The 21,819-nt window shown below is 45.4% G+C and overlaps 2 protein-coding genes across 3 annotated transcripts in view; both read left to right on the forward strand.

The window, feature by feature from the left end:
• LOC129704786 (proline-rich transmembrane protein 3-like) overlaps nt 1-7,128 on the forward strand; it is an 85,441-nt gene extending 78,313 nt beyond the window's left edge. For both annotated transcript variants that reach the window (XM_055648132.1, XM_055648133.1), the window contains exon 4: nt 2,103-7,128. In XM_055648132.1, the coding sequence (XP_055504107.1) occupies nt 2,103-4,165 (2,063 nt within the window). In that variant the 3' untranslated portion in view covers nt 4,166-7,128. The remainder of the gene's footprint in view (nt 1-2,102) is intronic.
• A 10,423-nt stretch (nt 7,129-17,551) lies between these two features.
• LOC129704788 (uncharacterized) overlaps nt 17,552-21,819 on the forward strand; it is a 29,104-nt gene continuing 24,836 nt past the window's right edge. The window contains exon 1 of the mRNA XM_055648134.1: nt 17,552-18,002. Within this exon, the coding sequence (XP_055504109.1) occupies nt 17,975-18,002 (28 nt within the window). The 5' untranslated portion in view covers nt 17,552-17,974. The remainder of the gene's footprint in view (nt 18,003-21,819) is intronic.

The following is a 21,819-nucleotide window of genomic DNA, read 5'->3' on the forward strand; positions in this document are numbered from 1 at the left end:
CATTAGCTTTGTTACCTCAGATAATGTGTCACTACCTTCTCCCAGTGTGGCTGTCATATGGAGCTCTCTAATAAGTAAACGGGAGATGTTTCAACGTACATGCAAGCTATAACAGCCAACCCCAGCGACACTTCCACAAGCATTGCTTTAAAGAACAGGCACCATCCCTTCCCATGCTGTGGTCTCTTGTTACCACTGTCTGTGAAAGACAAGTTTCACTGCTTCAAAACTGCGGCAATTTCCCATGGATATTTACCATTTCTTTTTTACACAATGAGACCACTCGATTGTTCCTTGATATCAAACTGTCAACATGTCGGACATTTATGTGATTAGGAAACTAATGATCTTTAAAACTTTTTTAATAAACTTGGATTTGAAGAATTGGTAAAGTGATTTCTACCTTTGTGCTTCTTGAATGAATTACCAATGTCCAGGAAGCTTGGTATGAATCTAAGAGACGGTATGTTTATAAAAAAAATACAGATGTGTAATCTTTTGTGTTTGGGGATTAATCCGATCCCCAAATCAGATACAGGTGTGTGCGTTTTCTATTCATCCATGAGATGTGGGTGGCTCAGACAAGAGGATGCTGTGGAGAGAATAAACTAAAACACTCTGAACTCTTGACTGGGAAACATGACTCTCTTCATTGTGATGGACTCTATTGCCTTATGTTTTTCTGTTTAAATGGAAAATAATCTATAGGTCAGTGGAGGACAGTTGGTACGTGGGGGTTCTTGTGAGTGGGTTATTATGAATGAGGTTAGTTGTAGGTGGGCTTGGTGTTTGTGGAAGGTACACAAAAAAGCTGGAGAAACTCAGTGGGTGCAGCAGCATCTATGGATCGAAGGAAATAGGCGCAGTGGGACGGGCTTTTGATTTTCGATCCATGCATTTTAAACCGGTTTACAATCTCAAGAAAGGATTGAAAATTATTCCTGTCATCTTCCTGAAAGGCTGCAGCAGGTCTTCTGGATGGTTTTTGATACAGGGTAATAACTGTTCATGTGTTCTGGCATTGTGTATTTTGGCCAAGCATGGCACAGATCATTGGCATTCATTATATTAGAAAAATACTTGAGTAGTACCGACAGTCCGGTAGTTTCATGATCTCTAGTGTTGTTCTAGCTTCCTATTTACTCAACAACTTGAAATGCCTGACTTGTGCTGGTGGCCCATTTACATCTCTGGACTAGTGGCATGGGCTCTCAGTTACTAGTCCAATACCAAAATGCTACCAGATCTCTGAGCGTGTATTTAAAATGCAGTTTTTAGAACACTTGTGTTCAGCTGACTTGCCCAGAATAGATACAGTTTACCTCATCAAATAGACATGAGGAAGGAGGTGAATGCATCATTCAGATTTTCAGTAAATAGTTTAAAACCAACTTGTGAAAAATGATTTTGATGTTCAGCTTACAAAATGTTTTAGATCTACTTGTAGGTTACTGCAACTAAAATAACATTTGCAAAGTTAAGCCTCGACATAATAACTTTGGACTTGAATCACACAAAATGGCACCAAAAATATTTCGAGTGTATTGCCTCAGTGTAATATGTTTTTCTTACACTTTAGAATTTAGAAATACAGCATGGCAATAGGCCCTTCAGCCCACTGAGTTCATGCCGACCAGCGATCACCCCGTACACTAGCACTATCCTACACACACTAGGGAGAATTTACAATTTTACCGAAGCCAATTAACCTACAAACTTGTTCGCCTTTGAAGTCGGAGCAGCCGGAGAAAACCCACGGGAAGAATGTACGAAGTCTGTACAGGCAACACCCGTAGTCAGGATTGAACTTGAGTCTCTGGCGCTGTAAAGCAGTAAACTCTACCGTTGAGCCACAGTGCCTCCCCTCTTGTACTTAAGTATGATTCTGCCTCTGTATAATAAGATGTTTTACTGAACTGTGTGCAAAAAAGGAATTTCATTGTACCTAGTTTCATGTGACAATAACATGCTATACATAGCCAATGTAAATGTTTTATCCTTTGGTATTTTAGCTCTGAGAGGTGAACCCCCCCCACTTACTAAAGGCCATGATTCCTGGCCATGAATCCCCACAATAATAGAACTGATGTTCTCTTTTTCAGGGACTGCCACCCAAACACCGACCATGACAGTAGCATCCAACACTACGGCTGGTGTCAACACTACTTCTCCCAAAGGCCAGGGCCCTCGCAACGGGCCGGGACACAAACGGATCATGCCAATCAATGGCCACAAGCCAAATCACACTGCTGACGCCAGGACAACTGTTGGCAGTCGCTCAAATAAAATCAGCCCCCGTTTTGAACTCTGCCCCACGCAGGATAGAGACTGTGCTGCCAACACAACCTTCACCCAGTGGAAGGACATGAAACGGACTTTGGGATTTGCTTGGGAATTGCACATTTATGGGGCGGGAGTGCTGTTCGTTATCCTCATGGTGATATCACTGATTAATTTAATCGGCTCTCCCATCTTGTACATTCCTGACCTCGGCTACCTGATGGCGGCTCATGCTGTACTATTTGTATTGGCCTTCCTAAGGGCACTGTATCTATTTCTTGATCCATACGGCAGCAAAGCCAAACTGCCCCTGGTGAGTGGTTTGGTGTTGTACAACATCACTTTCCCCCTCCTCGTCACTACCTTTGGCATCCTCACTCTGCTCCTGCTGAAGATGGGGAGCCTTCAAATGCTCTCGTCGAAACTCCAGAGCCCGACCACCCTGTCCACAATTGCGTCTGCCCATTTTGTCGTGCTGATAAGCGGCGACCTCCTGTGCCTCTTGGTCAACCCCGCTGTGAACGTGGTCCTGCACGTCTTCTCCGTTTCCTGGGCTTCGTTCCTCTTCACCGCCTTCTTCCTCAGCTATCGCAAGCTGAAGAGTCGCCCCGAAACCTCCCTGCAGCCGATTCCGAAATCGGCCATCGGTAACGAAGAACCGCTCGATCAGCAGATTCAGGGGAGAGCGTTGAAACAACTCCTAATCTCCACGAGGGTGATGGCAATCGCCGCTGTTTTGGGGTTCCTGTGTTGCGCTCTGCAGGTCTATGCCACTCTCTGGAATTATGGACTGTTGGGGAAGAAAGGGCAGTTCTATTGGACGTGGTGGTTCCTTCAGTTTTGGTATCGGAGCTTTGAGATTGCAATGTCCATTGCCATGAGTTTTGTGGCCTCATACACGTTCTGCCAACAACACACCCGACCTGGCCACACCTGCTGGAGGAAGATTGTCCAATATTTCCACCACTACAGGAAAAGCGAGGTGCGTGACTACCCGAACAACTGCTTCGACTGGTCGTACGGAACGCAGGACAGGGTAACCAGCAACAACATCTGCAAGAACCTTCTCCGTAACCAGTCTGAGTCCATGCCTCTCAAAGCGATGAACGGTACCAACGGCGCCAAGCCTGCCAAGAGTTACCTCAGCAGCAACGGTTCCATTCTCTCGCTGGATCACAGGCCCAAAATACCCGTCCTGGGGCCCAAATCTCACAACCTGTTGATAGGCCGCTCTTTTACGAGCATCTGCATCGAGAAGGAGTCGGCTGTGTCCCTCACGGAGTTAGACCTGCGCCCGCCTTCCCCCATCAACCTCAGCAGAAGCATTGATGAAGCGCTCTTCAGAGAGCACATTGTCCGAGACAGCCTGTTTAACAATTCGAGTCTTCGACAAGCCAGCCACCTAGCCTTAGAAGGCTCTCGCTCTTCGTTTAGAGTGACCAAAGCTTCGGATCAGACTAACGCTACACGGGCTCCGCTGGGTTTCAGACGCCGGAATAGTGACCCCGACTGCTTGTACAACATGGCCAAAAGCGGCTCGCTAAACAACCACCAAATGGATACGTCAAAGCAGTCCGTCCAGGAACTCGACAGCACCCAGGCATCCAGCAGGCTCCACCGATCCGCCTCCGGAAGCTCCTTGGACAGTATTTCCAGGACATCCTTCGGGATCCACTGGTACACGTGGACTCGCGAGCGTTCTTCGGAGGAGAGCGTGCCCTCTGCCGACCCCGCGAGCGAGAGCCTTCTCTCGCAAGACAAGAGTTTGGACAACCCTGACGTAACATTGAAGAGCGAAGACCTTGATCTGGAAGCACAAAAGAGCTTCATAGAGATCAGAGTAATTGACGACGTCAGCCTTACCAGCGACACTATTGAACTCTAACACAGACCTGACCTTCCTCAATTACACAGGAGGAAAGTAACGGACCTGCGTGAAGATAAGGTCACTGGCTTTATCAATCATAAAAGTCCCATGTTCACTGTCACTGACTGAAAAATGGGGAGTGAAGATCAGTCGAGACTTCATCCTTATTCCATGAAATTTGACCAACGTGCGGTTGTAAAACCAAGTATGTACGTCATGGTACAAAGTCCTTTTCCCTGATTCATTAATGCACTAGCTTTCAAAACTCACCTTGTCTCAACTGTAGTTCATCCATGTGACAAACAGCGTGATTTCTTCAGTCCAAAACGCAAGCCTGGGAATAACGCAAACCATAATATCATGGGGAAAGCAGATTAAGCAGAAATACTTACGGGGTGATTTTTATTGGTACTAAATAGGTGCCATTATTTTCTGTGTTTCAAAAAAAAACCCTCAATCTAATACCGCTCTCCTTTGATAATATCTGTAAAGATTTAGCACTTTATTGATCTGCCTCAGAGAGATCAAAATGCCAGATTTCCTATGGATACAGCAAGCTTTTTCCAGGACCACATCATGAGACCACAAGCTATTCACAATCGGTCGACCTTGCCATCAGCCCTTTCCGTGGAACATTTCTGTAAGGAGGAGGAAGGAGTTAATGTGTGCTGAAGCAGGATCCTGGAGTGACACAGCCTCAAAGAAGGCCATTCAGCCCATCGTGCGCAGATTGTGCCAGAGTCATGAGAGAGGGAAAGCGAGTGAGAGGCAGAGAGTGAATGCGGCAGGTGAGAAAGGTAGGAAATCAAACTGGAATCGCAATCAATTGTGCCCTCATCTGGTGGATCTCACCACTGAATGGAAACAGCCGCAAATCATTGCTTCTGAGCAGATTAGACGTATTCTTTGAAGGCATCACCAGATGTCGCCCAGTTTGCATCTTGGTGTTTACTCAGCTTGCATTGTATTCAGCAGTAGCTAACGTATTCGAAGAAAATCCAAAATGAATCTCCCTGGTCTGTTTTCACAGATGAAATTGAGTTAGAAATGTCAGTCATTTGTGTTTCACACATGCAATGAATTATATTCATTTCCCATCCATTGTTGACTTTAACCTTCCTTCTCGCAAACCCTTGCCTTTATTAAAAGGAACGGTTGATGGCAAAGCATTTATCACTCTGAACTGGCAATGATTTGGCAAGTTTCCCCTGGGTTACACGCGCCCAGCTTTACGAAGTGGCTTGATCTGAGAATCTACTGGGCCAGGGTTTAATGCGTAATGAAGATGACTGATGTGAGGGGTGAGAAAGCAGGATGAGAGCTAACCAGAAAAGGAAAGAATATCAAAATCCAATTGCTGACATGTATCCAACAGTGTTAAGCCCACAGTGAGCTTGCCCATATTAGATCAAGATGGAGTTCACATGTCATAGGAGCAGTATAGTGTGGGAAGGAACTGCAGATGCTGGTTTAAACCGAAGATAGACACAGAATGCTGGAGTAACTCAGCAAGACAGGCAGCATCTCTGAAGAGAAGGATGATGTTTTTTGATCGAGACCCTTCTTCAGTAGGGCTGTATTCAGTAGGTCAGTAGACGTTGGTCAAATGACAGCAATTCTACTTTGTGCTTCATTTAGTTTCAACATGAGGTGAAAGGTATTGGACATGAAATTCAACATTTTGTAAACCAGCACCTCCAGTTCCTTGTTTTTAACACCGCAACATTCAACATGGCTGTGTGACTGGAATATGGAAAAATTCTCGGAAGGACTGTTCTGAGCCTCGTCTGCTTTGTTCAGGATGACTGAGGTGTCCTGCTACACCCCTGTTCCAGCTACCTACCTCCCCGCATCTGTGGCTATTGGTATCAATTAGCTCCAAGCACAGCAAACATCACTGTTACTCTCCGCAGTTCCCCTACAGAATACAGACAATCAGGTTGAAGAGACAATCATCTTTGAACATTGCTGCATCATTTGGATATCAGTGTACACAACATCACCAATGCAAGTCAGATTTAATAAAATATAAATAAGATACAATAACATTGCTATAGAATCCATTGGAAGAATGGATAGACAATCACTTCAAACCTATGTTCCTGCTGCCTGAGGTGAGGTGAGGAGAATATATCTCCAGGAACTGATACCTGGAGGAACTGACAGATATCTCCACAGATTTCTTCAAAGAAGATTGCAGACTTTTCTCCAGCCTTCCCTTGAAACTGAATGTGGATGGAGGACTTAAGAGAATACAGCGTTATAAAGCTTCATTGGCCACCATGACTTGTTTTCGAATAGACTTTAAAACGTTTTAAACAAAAAATAAATGTTTGCAAAAGTCCCAGACACTGGGAAAACCTTAGTGCAGTATTTTCAAAAAAAGCAATATTCATAGTTTGTAACGGCGGCCCAGTTAAAAACAAAAACAGCTGTTTACCATTTGCTTACCTTTGAAGTACAGTATTATATTTAATATGATCGGATGGCTCCATCTTTTACAATCATCAGAACAACGTGATGGATGGTTTGTTGGAGAGCTTTTCTGAAAGCTGCCTGAACAAAGACCCCCTGGAAATGCACTGTTTGCATGGAACATAAACTTGCACTTACTTTAACTGAAGCTCAACTTCACCACGGAGGGAGTTGTTTGCGAGACTCTGAACTTCATAACCGCAGTGCTAATGCCCTGTTATTCACTGCCAGCATCAGCAACTGTGGTTGGGGGTGAATCGTGATGTTGGCAGCAGAAACCTGTTCCGTTTGTCTGCCTGCCGTGCCAGAGGGATGCTATTGTTACTGAGCGTGTTATTCGGGGGAGGTGGTATAATGTGTATGCATGGAAGAAAGTGCATGAATATGTGTAGCCGTATGCGGAACAACGAGTGCATGGTTGCGAGTTAGTGGGGAGTTTAAACAGAAAATATCAGAGCAATCAACAGGTCAGACAGCATTTGTGAAGGGAGAAGAAACAACATTTATGTCTGTTACCCCCCCCCCCCCCCCCCCCCCCCTCCCCCCCCCCGATGATAAGAGGGTGGCACAGCTCTCATGGCCTAGGGTCAACCCTGACCTCTGGTGCTGCCTGTGTGGAGCTTGCACGTTCTCCCCGTGACCGCCTGGATCTCCCTGGTTACTCCAGTCCCCTCCGACCTCTCAACAACACGCTGGTAAATTAATCGGCCGCTGTTATTTACCCCTGTGCAGCACAGATGAGTGTCAGGAAAATCAAAGATGGGATTGATGGGGATGTGAGTGAATAGATAACAGGGAAATAAGTGAGGGAATGAGACTGGTGGAAATGCCCTGGTTTGATGAGCTGAACGACCTCCGTCACAGCTGAAGGGGAATACGATAAAAAGTGCTGAACCTGAAAACGCCAAATCTGCTTCTCCCTCCATAGATGCTGCCTGTCTTGCTGAATGTTTCAGACATTCGCTGCTTTATTTTTGGATTCACAAGTATTTCACTTTTGAATTGACAGGGAGATGGACGTTGATGGAGGGGTGAGAATGTTTGACTCTGCAGGATTGACAATAGCGTGGGTGGCATGCATATTACAGTGAAAGGGGGTGGGGGAGAATATGCATGTGTGAGGCCTTCATATTTGGGGAATGGTTTTGTGTGGAAGAAGAAAGAAGCAGTTTCCTTTTTTTGAACTGCAGCTCATTTTTGTTCATACTCTTGCAGCTTGAATACGATTTTTGTGATATTCAAATGTTTAAGATTTAAAAATGCATTTTAACAAGCCAATGAGTTAGATATTACTGTTGGGTATAATTGTTTGTGAATATTTTTTCCCGTATATTCTAGTGAACAACTTTCATGCTGTGTTTATTAAAGCTGAATAGTTTCTCTGGGTAAAACACTGCAGTATCTCGATGGTTAATTCACCAAGTGTTTGGTGAAGTCTGTGGAGGACCTTCATCGAGATAATGGATGCAAAATGTCAAACACTAATCAATAACATAGCCTAAATCCTTTTTTTATTACATTAAGGAGCCTGCCTGCCTTCCAATTTCTATTCTAAAAGGAAATTTTGCTCCTTGAAAGATAAGCCTCCAGTTTATTTGAACAGTTTCCAGTTCAGCCTTTTTGGCCAAAGTGACCAAGCAGGCCTTAACCTCTTCTATACCAGTTTAAGGCTTTTGATTGCATAACATACTGCAGGTGAACTAAAGATGCAGTATCACTGTGTTTCATTTCCTTTAAGGTTTGTGCTCACAGATTTGACGAGATGGATGGTGATCGCAGCATCCACTTTGGGATGAAGGCAAGTGCCACAAATGGCGGTCAATCTGTTATTCATTGCAAGGGGACCCCCAATATGAGACTGAGAGCCACGCTCTGCATGACTGCCATTAGAGACGATGACTCAGCCATACTGACATTAACATGACAATTTCCAGCCCTGTGTACTGGGTTCGAGTGCTGGTCCCAAAGCTCCATTACAGGAGGACTATTCACTTGGAATTGTCTAGTGTTGAATTATCCTAGCACTAATGTTGTATATTTGATGCCTTGTTGATGGCATTTCTGTGTTCTGTGCGAACCCCTTTGTACAGATCAAGCACAGTGGTCATTGTCAACATCACCTGTAATGATTCTATATTGCCTTTGTTGTTTTATAGCAAATTTACAAGACAGTAAAAGTATACTTTTTTACGTTTTGTTCACAAAATAAACTAAATGTTTTTGCTGGTTGTGCAGCTTCTTTCTCCTTATCTTCTGCCCATATAATGTAAATGCAGAATATAATTCCTGAGAATGTGCCGAATCGACATGGGTGAGGTGTGTGTTCACACACATCCACTTTCCCTGCGTCTTAAAGGTGATTTACAGTGGACTGAAATCGAACAATGCTTCTCTATCAGGGCAAGAATTTCTGCTAAAATGCTCATTGGTTTCCTGCCAGTAGTCCTTTAGATTCATACAGCATGGAAACAGGTCCTTCGGCCCAACTTGCCCATGCTGAACAAGGTACCCCATCTACAATAGTTCCACCTGCCCATGTTTGCCACCTATGTCTCTAAGCCAGGGGTTCCCAACCTTTTTCATCCCCTTTACCCCTGGCGACTTTAATAGCGCATAATGTTACTTCATAACCAAACACTGTCTCAATGAGAAAAAATATGTACAAATCCAAAATCAACAAATTTACCCCCTGGTTAGGTGAAATTTACCCCAGGTCGGGAACCTTGCTCTAAGCCTTTAGTTTAGTTTAGAGTTATAGCGTGGAAGTAAGCCCTTCGGCCCACCGAGTCCGTGCCGACCAGTGATCCCTGTACACTAGCACTAGTCGACACACTAGGGACAATTTGCAATTCTCATCGAAGCCTACAAACCTGTACATCTTTGGAATGTGGGAGGAAACCAGAGCACCTAGAGAAAACCCACTGAGCCATGGGGAGAGCGTACAAATCCCGACAGACAGCACCTGCACAGGATCGAACCCGTATCTCTGGCACTGCAAGGCCACTGTGCCGCCTATCCATGTACCTGTCGAAACGCCTTTTAAATGTTGTTACTTCTTCAACTACCTCCTCGTGCATCACATTCCATATGCCCACCACCCTCTGTGTGAAACAGCTGCCTCTCAGATTCCTATCTCACCGTAAACCTATGTTCCCTGGTTCTTGATTCCCCTACTCTGGGTAAAACACTCCCTGTCTATTCCCCCCATGATCTTGTACACCTCTATAAGATCGCCTCTCATCCTCCGATGAATACAGACCTAGGCTACCCAACCTCTCCCTATCGCTCAGGCCCCCAAGTCCAGGCAACAATCTCGTAAATCTTCTCCGCACTCTTTCCATCTTAAAGGCAACTTCCCATAACAGTGTGACCAAATCTGAACACAATACTCCCAACTGTGGCCTCACCAGCACCTTGTGCAGCTGTAACATAACATCCCAACTTCTATACCCAAAACCCTGACTGATGAAGGTCAAAAGCCGACATGCTACGGTTATCCTGCAACTTTCCTCGGATAAACTGACTCCATGTTGATCAATGGAAATCTTAGTTTTTGCAAGCGTTTTAATTTGTTTATTCCCTTGATTTTATTTTAATTGTTCCCTTTTCAACCTTTCAGCCAAAATGACCAAGTAAAAATTAATCTATGCAGATACTGCAGGTAAATTCAAGATGCAGTGTCTCTGTGTTTCATTAGGACACAAAGTGCTGGAGTAACTCAGCGGGCCGGACAGCATCTCTGGAGAACACGGGAAGGTGACGGTTGGGATTGGGGCCCTTCTTCAGACTGGAGCAGTGGGAGAGTCCGAGCGAGGGTCTGCTGGTGTCGGACCATAGCAGAGAGTGTAAATCATTCTCAGCGGGGATCGCTGGTCGGCGCGGACCCGGTGGGCCGAAGGGCCTGTTTCCGCACTGTATCTCTAAACTAAACTAAACTAAAGTGTAGAACCCAGGGTACTGAAGGAGAAATGTACCTTAAATCCTGGTTCGGTCAAAACTGGGAGGCCTGGGAGTGGAGCTGGATGCCACGAGGCACAAGATGGCGGCGCAGGCAAGTGTTGAAGAAGCACATGGCTGTGGCAGTGAGTCTGGGTCAGAACATGATCATAGAGCAGCAAGAGTCACAGAGGAGGAGCAGTGAGACAGGGTCTCACACACAGACTAGTTCTTCAAAATAGGCATAGTTTGAGGAGATTTCATAGGGGAGCAGTCAAAATGTAGAAACTGGTTTACACAAAAGGACACAAAGTACTGGCGAAACTCAGCAGGTCAGGCAACTTCTGTGGAGAATATGGATAGATGAGGTTTCAATAGACAATAGGTGCAGGAGTAGGCCATTCGGCCCTTCGGACCAGCACCGCCATTCAATATGATCATGACTGATCATCCACAATCAGTACCCTGTTCCTTCCTGCCTTCTCCCTATATCCCCTGAATCTGCTTTCGTTCAGAGCTCTATCTAACTCTCTCTTGAAAGCATCCAGAGAATTGGCCTCCACTGTCTTCTGAGGCAGAGAATTCCAGAAATTCACAACCCTCTGTGTGAAATGTTTTTTCTCATCTCCGTTCTAATTGGCTTACCCCTTATTCTTAAACTGTGGCCCCTGGTTCAGGACTCCCCCAACATCAGGAACATGTTTCCCCCCAATAAAGTGTCCAAACCGCTAATAATCTTATATGTTTCAATAAGATCCCCTCTCATCCGTCTAAATTCCAGAGTATACAACCCCAGCCACTCCAATGTATCAACATATGACAGTCCCGTCATCCCGGGAATAAATCTCGTGAACCTACGCTGCACTCCCTCAATAATAAGAATATCCTTCCCCAAATTTAGAGACCAAAACTGCACACAATACTCCAGGTGTGGTCTCACTAGGGCCCTATACAACTGCATAAGGACCTCTTTGCTCCTATACTCAACTCCTCTTGTTATGAAGGCCCACATGCCCGTGCTACAGCTGTGCATACTTTGATCTGTTACCTATTCAACTATTTTAGGGCTAATTTGTAAATTACTTGAACCCGTGCCTTTGGTGCTCTTTTTAAATCTCCGTTCCCTCTGACTCACCTTCTTTCAACCAATATTCGCTCTCACTGCGTCTATCTGCTGCTTCTCTCCTGTCATAGATGAATCCCTCACGCACTTCTCCTCTGTGTCCGGTAGTTCTGCTCTTGCTCCCCCACCCCCAGATGGAACGAGGATAGAGTTCCCGCAGTCATAGAAACATAAAAACATAGAAATTAGGTGCAGGAGTAGGCCATTCGGCCCTTCGAGCCTGCACCGCCATTCAATATGATCATGGCTGATCATCCAACTCAGTATCCCGTACCTGCCTTCTCTCCATACCCCCTGATCCCCTTGGCCACAAGGGCCACATCTAACTCCCCTTAAATATAGCCAATGAACTGGCCTCAACTACCCTCTGTTCACTCTTTCCTTCACCACTCTCTGTGTGAAAAATCAACGGTTTTAAAGGATTTCCCCTTTATCCTTAAGCTGTGACCCCTTGTCCTGGGACTTCCCCAGGATCGGGAACAATCTTCCTGCATCTAGCCTGTCCAACCCCTTAAGAATTTTCCAAGTTTCTCCAAGATCCCCTCTCAATCTTCTAAATTCTAGAGAGTATCTAGAATTCCTCACCCCCTCGCCCACCATTGGGAACATTTTTCCTGCATCCTGCAAAGAAAGAAATATTAGGACAGGTGTTTCATTGCTAGAAGAGTCCTCACTCTTCACCCCACCAGCCTCCGCATCCAACACATTGTATTCTGATATTTCCATCACCTCCAACGTGATCCCACCATGATTCACTCCTTCCCATCTCCACTCCTTTCCACCTTCCCCAGAGACCACTCCTTCCACAACTCTTTGGTTCACTCTTCCCTTCCCATCCAAATCAACCAAGTCCCCAGGTACCTTCCCCTGCAACCACAGGAGATGTAACACCTGCCCCTATACCTCCTCCCTTGACACCATCCAGGTACCCCAGCAATCCTTCCAGGTGAGACAGAGGTTCATGCGCACCTCCTCTAACCTCATCCACTGCATCTGCTCTTCCCAATGTGGCCTCCTGTACATCGCTGAGACGCAACGTAGACTCTGGCGACCATGCCCCCCCCACACACACACACACACACACACATTTTCCTCCCCCTGGCCTCACAATCCACAACTCTTAAAACCTGTCTCATACCTATTGTTCTTATCCCTGGCCTTTGTTTTGTTCCAACCATTAGCCTGCCCAAACCCTCCCCCCCCTCACCTGTGTCGACTCTTACCTGTTAGTCCTGCCTCTCCTTTTTTTCAGCTGTCTTCCCCCCCCCCCCCCCCCCCCCCACCCCCACAATCAGCCAGGAGAGGGTCACCTATCTATGTCCTCCAGAAATATTACCTGACCTGCTGAGTTACTCCAGCACTTTGTGTCCTTTTGTGTATTAACCAGCATTTGCAGTTCCTTGTTTCTATAGGAAAATGTGAGTGTAGGTTTTCTCCGGCTTGTGAATTTGGCTTCAGTCAAAAAAATCCAAACATACAATTTTAACTTGCACAGTCTTTAATGAAGTGAATTGTTTCAACGCATTCCAAGGTGCAAAGAAGACATAAGTGAATATTGTTAAACATAGAAACATAGAAAATAGGTGCAGGAGGAGGCCATTCGGCCCTTCGAGCCAGCACTGCCATTCATTGTGATCATGGCTGATCGTCCCCTATCAATAACCAGTGCCTGCCTTATCCCTTGACTCCACTAGCCCCTAGAGCTCTATCTAACTCTCTCTTAAATCCATCCAGTGATTTGGCCTCCACTGCCCTCTGTGGCAGGGAATTCCATAAATTCACAACTCTCTGGGTGAAAAAGTTTTTTCTCACCTCAGTCTTAAATGGCCTCCCCTTTATTCTAAGACTGTGGCCTCTGGTTCTGGACTCGCCCAACATTGGGAACATTTTTCCTGCATCCTGCAAAGAAAGAACTATTAGGACAGGTGGCTCATTGCTTTGCCACAGATTTAAGCTTTAAGCAAATCCTAATGGCACAGCCAATAGAACTGCTGGCTCACAGCTCCCGGTACCTGGGTTTGATTCTGACCTGCGTTGAGTCTACATGTCCTCCTTGTGACTGTGTGGGTTTTCTCCAGATGCCTTGGTTTTCCTCCCACATCCTAATGATGTGCAAGTTGCTAGGTTAATTGGCCACGGTAAATTGCTTGTACTTTAGTTTAGTTTAGAGATATAGAACAGAAACAGGCCCTTCAGCCCACCGTGTCTGCGCCAACCAGCGATCCCCGCACACTAGCGCTATCCTGCACATACTTGGGACAATTTACAGTTTTACTAAGCCAATTAACCAACAAACCAATTCATCTTTGGAATGTGTGAGAAAGCCGGAGCATCGGGAGAAAACCAACGCTGGTCATGGGGAGAATGTACAAACTCCGTACAGACAGCACCCGCAGTCAGGATTCAACCTGGGTCTCTGACGCTGTGAGGCAGCAACTCTACCACTGTGCCCTATGCCGCCCCTGTGCCACTGTGCCAGTGTGTGTAGGTGAATGGCAGAATCCAAGGGGACGTTGATGAGAATGTGTGAGAATAGAAATGGGTTTGAGCTAATAGGTGCTTAATGGTTAGTGTGGGCATGATGGGCTGAAGGGCCTTTACATTGCTGTGTGATACTATGACCAAAATAATTAGGTTCAGGTTTATTACTCACGTGTGTCGAGATACAGTGAAAGTTTTGTTTTGCTTGATCAGATCAGATAATACTACACATAAATACAATCAAGTCAAACTTAAGTACAATAGATAGTACGGAGCGGAAGATACAGAGTACAGAATATAGTTCTCAGCATTGTAGTGCACCAGTTCCCTAGACAAAGTCCAGTATCTGCAATGTGGTAGAGGGGAATCGGACAGTAACCTAGTATAGGGAAGGGTCATTCAGAAGCCTGATAACCAAGTGGAAGAAGCTGTTCCTAGTGGTGGTGCACAATTTCAAGCTTCTGTATCTTCTGCCTAACAGAAAGAATGATCAGTTGGCTGTTTTTCCGAGCCAGCTTGATGTGTATATGGACTCATTGGTGGTGAAGAATGAGATGCAGAGACAGAGAAATGTTGGGGTGGGAACTCAGAAATGAAGGACATGAAGAAGGCTCGCGACCCGAAACGTCACCCATCCTTTTTCTCCAGAGGTGCTGCAGGAGTTACTCTAGCACTCTGAGCCTATCTTTGAAGGAGATACGGTTGGATGAGGCACAGGAGACTCGGTCTGAGGGAGAGTCAGCAGTTTCAGGAGAAGAGAGAGAATGTCGAAAAGCAGGAGGAAAGGGATTTATGGACAGGTTTGTGGCTGGCAGCAATGACCTGTGTTTCTGTTGATGTATATAACTTTACGAGTCTACAGGGTATTATTTCACGGTTCATAGCCACATCTGCGGGGATGGAGCGTGCCAGGTCTGGTACAGCAGCTAAGTACTGGGACTGAATAAATAAATACAGCAAGTACCCCCTGATTATTGGGGAATTTACACAGCTGGAGTCTGATCCCATAAGGGGAACAACTAGAGCCAAAAACCCCGCATGAGAAATAACAGTTGGAATTGAAGGCTATTCTTCATGTTATTTCACATTCATTCTGGAATTGGAAAATGAGTAGCAGGTTCACAGTAAAACATGTTATTTAAAATAATTCACATAGAAAATGTGTTGCCACCCACACTGATCAGAAATAAATGCAGTGAATGCTGGTGGAAATGCTCAGAAGGCCGGGCAGCTTTTGTGAAGAGAAACACAATGAATGTTTCAGGTGGGTGACTCAATGACCATCAGAATCTATAACAGATTTCCAGCATCTGCAGGTTTGACTTTGCCAACCTGGCCAGTATTATTTTTCTGTTTTAGGCTTTAGAAATACTGTGCGCCAAGGGGCCGATCAGCCCACCGGGTCTGCGCTGACCCAGCGATTACTCCGTACACTAACATTATCCTACGCACTAGCGAAAATTTACAATTTTATCGAAGCCAATTAACTTACAAACCTGTACTTCTTCGGAGTGTGGGAGGATACTGAATTACCCGGAGAAAACCCACGCAGGTCACGGGGAGAACGTACAAACTCCAAACAGACAGCACGCATATTCAGAAACACACCCGGCTCTCTGGCGCTGTAAGGCAGCAACGCCATTGCTGCACCACCGTGCCAGCCGCGGTGATGCATTTTCACATTACATTCCTCTGCCCGTTGGAATATTGTGTGCAGTTCCACGTTATAACGGTTGACCCGTTATAGGAAGGATGTGGAGGCTTTGGAGAGGGTGCAGAAGAGATTTACCAGGATGCTGTCTGGATTAGAGGATATTAACTAAAAGACGACAAGGATCATTTTTTTCTTGAAAGCCATAGATTGGAGAGATCTGATGGAGATAATAATAATAATAATAATAATCTTATTTATATAGCACATGTTTAGTCAACTTGTATTGACCCCAAAGTGCTTCACATAATTACATTACATTTACACACAGGCAAAGGTGGGTGAAGTGTCTTGCCCCAAGGACACAACGACAGTATGCACTCCAAGCGGGATTCAAACCGGCTACCTTCCGGTTGCCAGCCGAACACTTAGCCCATTGTGCCATTTGTCGTCCCACTGTATAAAATTGAGGCATAGATAGGGTGGACAGTCAGAATCTTTTCTTACCTCACGAGTTCTTACCTTTATTCTGGTCTGTGCCCTGCCACCTCCATTCTCATCTCTGTAACCCCCTCAGTTCTTCACTCTATTCATCTGCTGCTTTGTTCTTTTCCACTGCTGTCACTCTATTTCTCTCTCCTCTAATTTAAAAAAAATCCTCAAATCATTGTTTCTCTCCCTTGTGTGTGTGTGCTTTATATCCAAAATAGTTTCGAGAAACTCAGCATCTGTGGAGCAAAACGGATAGGTAACATTTCAGGTCGGGACTGATTGTGGTCGGGGGAAGATAGTTGGAAAAAAAAGGTGAGGATAGGACAAAGCCAGGTGAGTGATAGGCGGATAGAGGAGAGAATGGGCACTGGCAGATGGATGAAGTAGGTGACAAAAGATAAGATGGAAGGTACACAAAGAAGCTGGAGAAACTCAGCGGGGGCAGCAGCATCTATGGAGCGAAGGAAACAGGCAACGTTTCGGCCCGAAATGTTGCCTATTTCCTTCGCTCCATAGATGCTGCTGCACCCGCTGAGTTTCTCCAGCTTTTTTGTGTACCTTTGATTTTCCAGCATCTGCAGTTCCTTCTTAAAAAAGATAAGATGGAGACTGAAGGATGTTCAATAAGGAGAGATGAGGAGTGAACTGTAAAGCCAGAGGAAGGGGTATGGGTGGTGGTATGCGGTAAGGAGGGGGGGGGCGGGGAGAGGAGGGGAAAGAGGGAGGATAAAAGTGTAACAAAGCACAGTATAGGAGGAGCGTACAATGTGATAATGGAGCAGGGTGTTTGAGATACTGGGAGAATGGGTGTGTACTGGGTTGGGGGCACAGGAAATAGAGAGGGAATGGGGGCGGGGGGATGTTGGAGAATTTAATGTTCATGCTGTTGGGTTGTAGGATACCCTGTTGCAATATACCCAAGGATAGCGAGCTTTACATCCTCCATGTTTCCTTGCTTACTCATATGGTGAGCGTTTGACGGCACTGGACTCGCTGGAGTGTAGAAGGTTGACGCGGGGACCTCATTGAAACTTACCAAACAGTGAAAGACCTAGGACAGAGTGGATGTGGAGAGGATGTTTCCACTAGTGTGGGAGACTAGGACCAGAGGTCACAGCCTCAGAGATAAGCAACGTACCTTTAGAAAGGAGACGAGGAGAAGTTTCTTTGGTCGTAGGGTGGTGAATTCATTGCCACAGAAGGCTGTGGAGGCCAAGTCAATGTATATTTGCAGGGAAGATATTGACAGATTCTTGATTAGTACAGGGTTATGGGGAAAAGGCAGGAGAATGGGGTTGAGAGGGAGAGATGGATCAGCTATGATTGAATGGTGGAGTAGCCGACGGGCCGAACGGCCTAATTCTGCTCCTATAACTTATGAACTTACTCTCTTATCTCTTTTCTTGTTTAGATTTCTATCTCCACTCTTTCTGCCAAATGTTTCCTTGACTGACTGGGTCCCACATGTTATCCCACCTGTACAATTGCCACCGAAATGATTAGTTCTCGGGTCTCTCTGTGGCGTGGGTGAGTCAGTGTTTATTTCACGTACTTTATCCTACGCTCTCTGTGTATAAATCTGTCGCACTCTCTGGTCGCCTCTATTCATTGATTTCAGTGTCAATTTCACTGTCTCCAGAGCAGCGAGCGGTCACGTGGCACAACACAGATGCTGGCGATGCCGGAGCCGGGATCCAGTGAGTAGCAAAAAAAAAACTTTCTTAAACTTTCCCAAACTCCGCAAAAGTTCGTCTCGAGTCAACATCAGGGGCGTGTAACATTACTGTGATTATTGTACATTCATCACCTTTGGAGACCTGAGCAGAGACTTCTTAAAAATGTGTTCTAATTGCTGCTCTGTGTTTACAGAGGATGGGGTTTCCATTCCTCTGGACATTTGGGCTGCAACTAGTCTACCGCTACCTGAACAGCACTGGTCAACCACCCAGGTCTGACAGCGGGATACCTCCAGTGGGAAAAGAGAGAGTCGATACGAATCTGGTCTTTGTAATCGAACCCTTTTTAAATATTAAAATATACGTTTTTTTTATGTACAGGTTAAAACGGCAAGTTTGTCTTGTTAGTAGATATAAAATGCTGATGAAACTCAGCGGGTGAGGCAGCATCTAGAGAGAAAAGTTTCGCATCGAGACTTATCTTGTTAATTCACCCATCCACGCCTGCGGGGATTTAAAATTAACATGAACAAAGGGGAAGACCAGTTCCATCAGACATCAGTCTGAAGAAGGGGTTCGGCCCGAAACGTTGCCTATTTCCTTCGCTCCATAGATGCTGCTGCACCCGCTGAGTTACTCCAGCATTTTTGTCTACCTAGTTCCATCAGACATCCTGATACCTGCCAACAACTTTGACTGTAGATCCATTGCTGACACTATCTTCCCATCATACAGGTTCTGCTAACACTATATCCTACTCGCTGTCTCTTTACTTTTCCCACCTTCGAGTCCCTCGCGTTACATCATCATATCTGATGCTCTATCACAGCGGATCTCTCCTGGCAACGTCACCTTCCCTTCTCCAGCTCCCCCCCCCCCCCCCCCCCCACTCCCCCCTCCCCCCCTCCTCTCTCCACCTTGCGCACCCCTCCAACCCCCCCCCCCCCCCCCTCGCTACGCACCTCCCCGTTGCTCCGTCCCCACCTCCCCCTCTCATCACCCTCCCACCTTCCCTTCCCCCATCCGCTTGGGTAGCTGACAGCCTAACACTATGAACATTAACTTCTCCAATTTTAGGTAACCCCAAACCCCCCCCCCCCCCCCCCCTCCCCCTCCCCTTCCCATTCAATTCGACTCATCCCATCCCCCTTTCTCCGCCCACACCTGTGTCCCACCTGCACCCACACCTATTTCTACTCTCCCCTTCCCCCCCCCCCTCTATTCTTTCCTCTGGGTTCACAATACACACATCATTCAATCCTTTCGTCTAGCACCTTTATTTTCATCTATGGCCAATGTCCATCCTGCTGTCTATCAGCCCCACCCCCACCTCCTACCTGCCAGGCTTTGTCCTGTCCTCTCTTCTAGCTTTCTTCCCCCCACCCCCACAATCACTGTAGAAGGGTCCCAACCCATATCGTCACCTACCCATATCTTCCAGGGATGTTGCCTGACCCTCTGAGTTGCTCCAGCACTTTGTGTATTTTTCTTTTTATAAACCAACATCTGCAGTTCATTGTTTGCACAAGTCAACATTTTTTTAAGTATATTTGTTTTATACCTTTTCAGGTTCTGCAATTTTTTAGATTTTACATTGTACTCATCCCTGTGTTAAATCACTACAACACAAAGAAGTGCTCGGCAACAAAGAACCCTGTACTTTTTGTTGCATTCCACTCTAATTTTACGATGGTACAATTAACAAGCCTGGGCTGTTGTAATAAAACAGTTTCCAAGTGTACACAGAGTTGCTATTGGTGCTGTTAAAACACAAGCCCCTTAATGTCAGAACTATCAATCCTACAATAGTTTCACAGTCCTAAAGCACTCAACTACTTAGGGTCGTTTAGTTTAGTTTATCCTTGTCACTTGTTCTGAGGTACAATCAAAGCTTTCTTGTTGCATGTGATATCCAGTCACACACAGTCCTGAGACACTCAACTTATTAGTTTAGTTTAGTTTAATTGATTACTGTCATGTGTACAGAGGAAGGTACAGTCAAAAGCTTTCTTGTTGTGTGATATCGAGTCACACACAGAACTGAGGAACTCAGCTTTTTAGTTTAGTTTAGTTGAGTTTTTTGTTGTCACATGTACTGAGGTACAGGGAAAAGCTTTTTAGTTGCGTGTGATCCAATCAGTGAAAAGACTAAGATTAAGACTAAGATTAGGTGACATTTCGGGTTGAGACTGAAGTCTGAAAATGTGTCTCTACCTGAAATATCATCTATTACTTTTCCTCAGAGACGCTGCTTGACCTGTTGAGTTACTCCAACATTTTGTGTCTATCTTCAGTGTAAACTAGCATCTCCAGTTTCTCCCTACATAATGAATAGACTATACATGATTACCACAGTGTACACATACAGGATGAAGGGAATAACGTTTAGTGGAAGATAAACTTCATTAAAGTCCAATTAAAGATAGTCCGAAGATGAGGTGGATGGTAGGTCTAGACCATTCTCTAGTTGGTGATAGGATGATTCTGATCCTGATAACAGCAAGCTATCCCTGAATCTGGGGATATGCGTTTTCACACTTATCCTACCAATGTTAGGATAATCCAAATGCGGATTTAAATAAATCTTCACTCTGGTTACCAGGGGTAAATGTAATGTTTCGAACCCTTTAGTAAGTTAACTGCCTCGGAGTCTCTTCAAGGGATACTGTGTTAGTGAGAGCTTGGTTGAATAAAATTCCTGCCTGCAGCTAACCAGGATTAAACACCCTGCCCCCATGGTTAGGATAGAGTTAGAAGCATATGGGCCAAACGCAGACAGGTAGGACTAGTGTAGATGGGATATGTTGGTGTGGGTGGGCAAGTTTGACCAAAGGGCCTGTTTCCACAGTATGACTCATAACTCTACACGGTTATAGAGGTGATTTCCAACAATGTTCCTGATATGCAGCCAAGAACAAACTATATATATTTTTTGCAAATGAATATATAGAACAAAGGTAAAAAAAACAATGGACTGTTTCAGCATTTTAAATATTTTAAATATTTTAATAATAGGATTATTCCAGCAGCTGAAAATAGGAGGAGAAATAGGACACTCGGCCCCTCAAGCCGGCCCCACCATTCATTATGATCATGGCTGATCCTCTGCAGGCTTTCCTCCATACCAATTCCCCATATCTCTCATTGGTAGACACAAAAGGCAGGAGTAACTCAGTGGGACAGGCAGCATCTCTGGAGAGAAAGAATGGGTGATATTTCGGGTCAAGACCCTTCTTCAGAGTTATGTCAAGGGAGTGGGAGGTGTAAAGATAAGGAAGTGTAAGGTGTGAAAACAGGACAAAAGGGAACAGAGATCAAGGAAAATGTAGAATAGATCATTGTTAGTTGGGAGAAGGTAACACCAAAGCAAAAAGAGATAAAGGGTAGTCGGAGACAGGAAGACTGGTTGGAGAACTGGGAAGGTGGATGGAGAGAGAGGGAAAGGAATGGTTATTTGAAGTTAGAGAAGTCAATGTTCATACCGCTGGGGTGTAAGCTGCTCAAGTGAAATATGAGGCACTGTTCCTCCAATTTGCACTGGGCCTCACTCTGACAATGGAGGAGGCCCAGGACAGAAAGGTCAGTGTGGAAATGGGAGAGGGAGTTAAAGTCTTTAGTAACTTTAACTCAACTCTCAACTTCCTGATCTATCAAAACATGTATCTCCCTCCTCCTTAAATACTCACAGTGGTCTAACTTCCACAAGCCCCTGGGGGGGGGGGGGGGGAGCATTTTGAAGATTCAACATGAATCAAAGTTGTTGGACACTTGTTTAATTGAGAAACAGTATGGAAATAGAACCTTCAGCCCACTGAGTCCAAGCCAACCATCAATCACC

This window comes from Leucoraja erinacea, chromosome 16, assembly GCF_028641065.1.
Source record: "Leucoraja erinacea ecotype New England chromosome 16, Leri_hhj_1, whole genome shotgun sequence".
Taxonomy (NCBI): Eukaryota; Metazoa; Chordata; class Chondrichthyes; order Rajiformes; family Rajidae; genus Leucoraja; species Leucoraja erinaceus.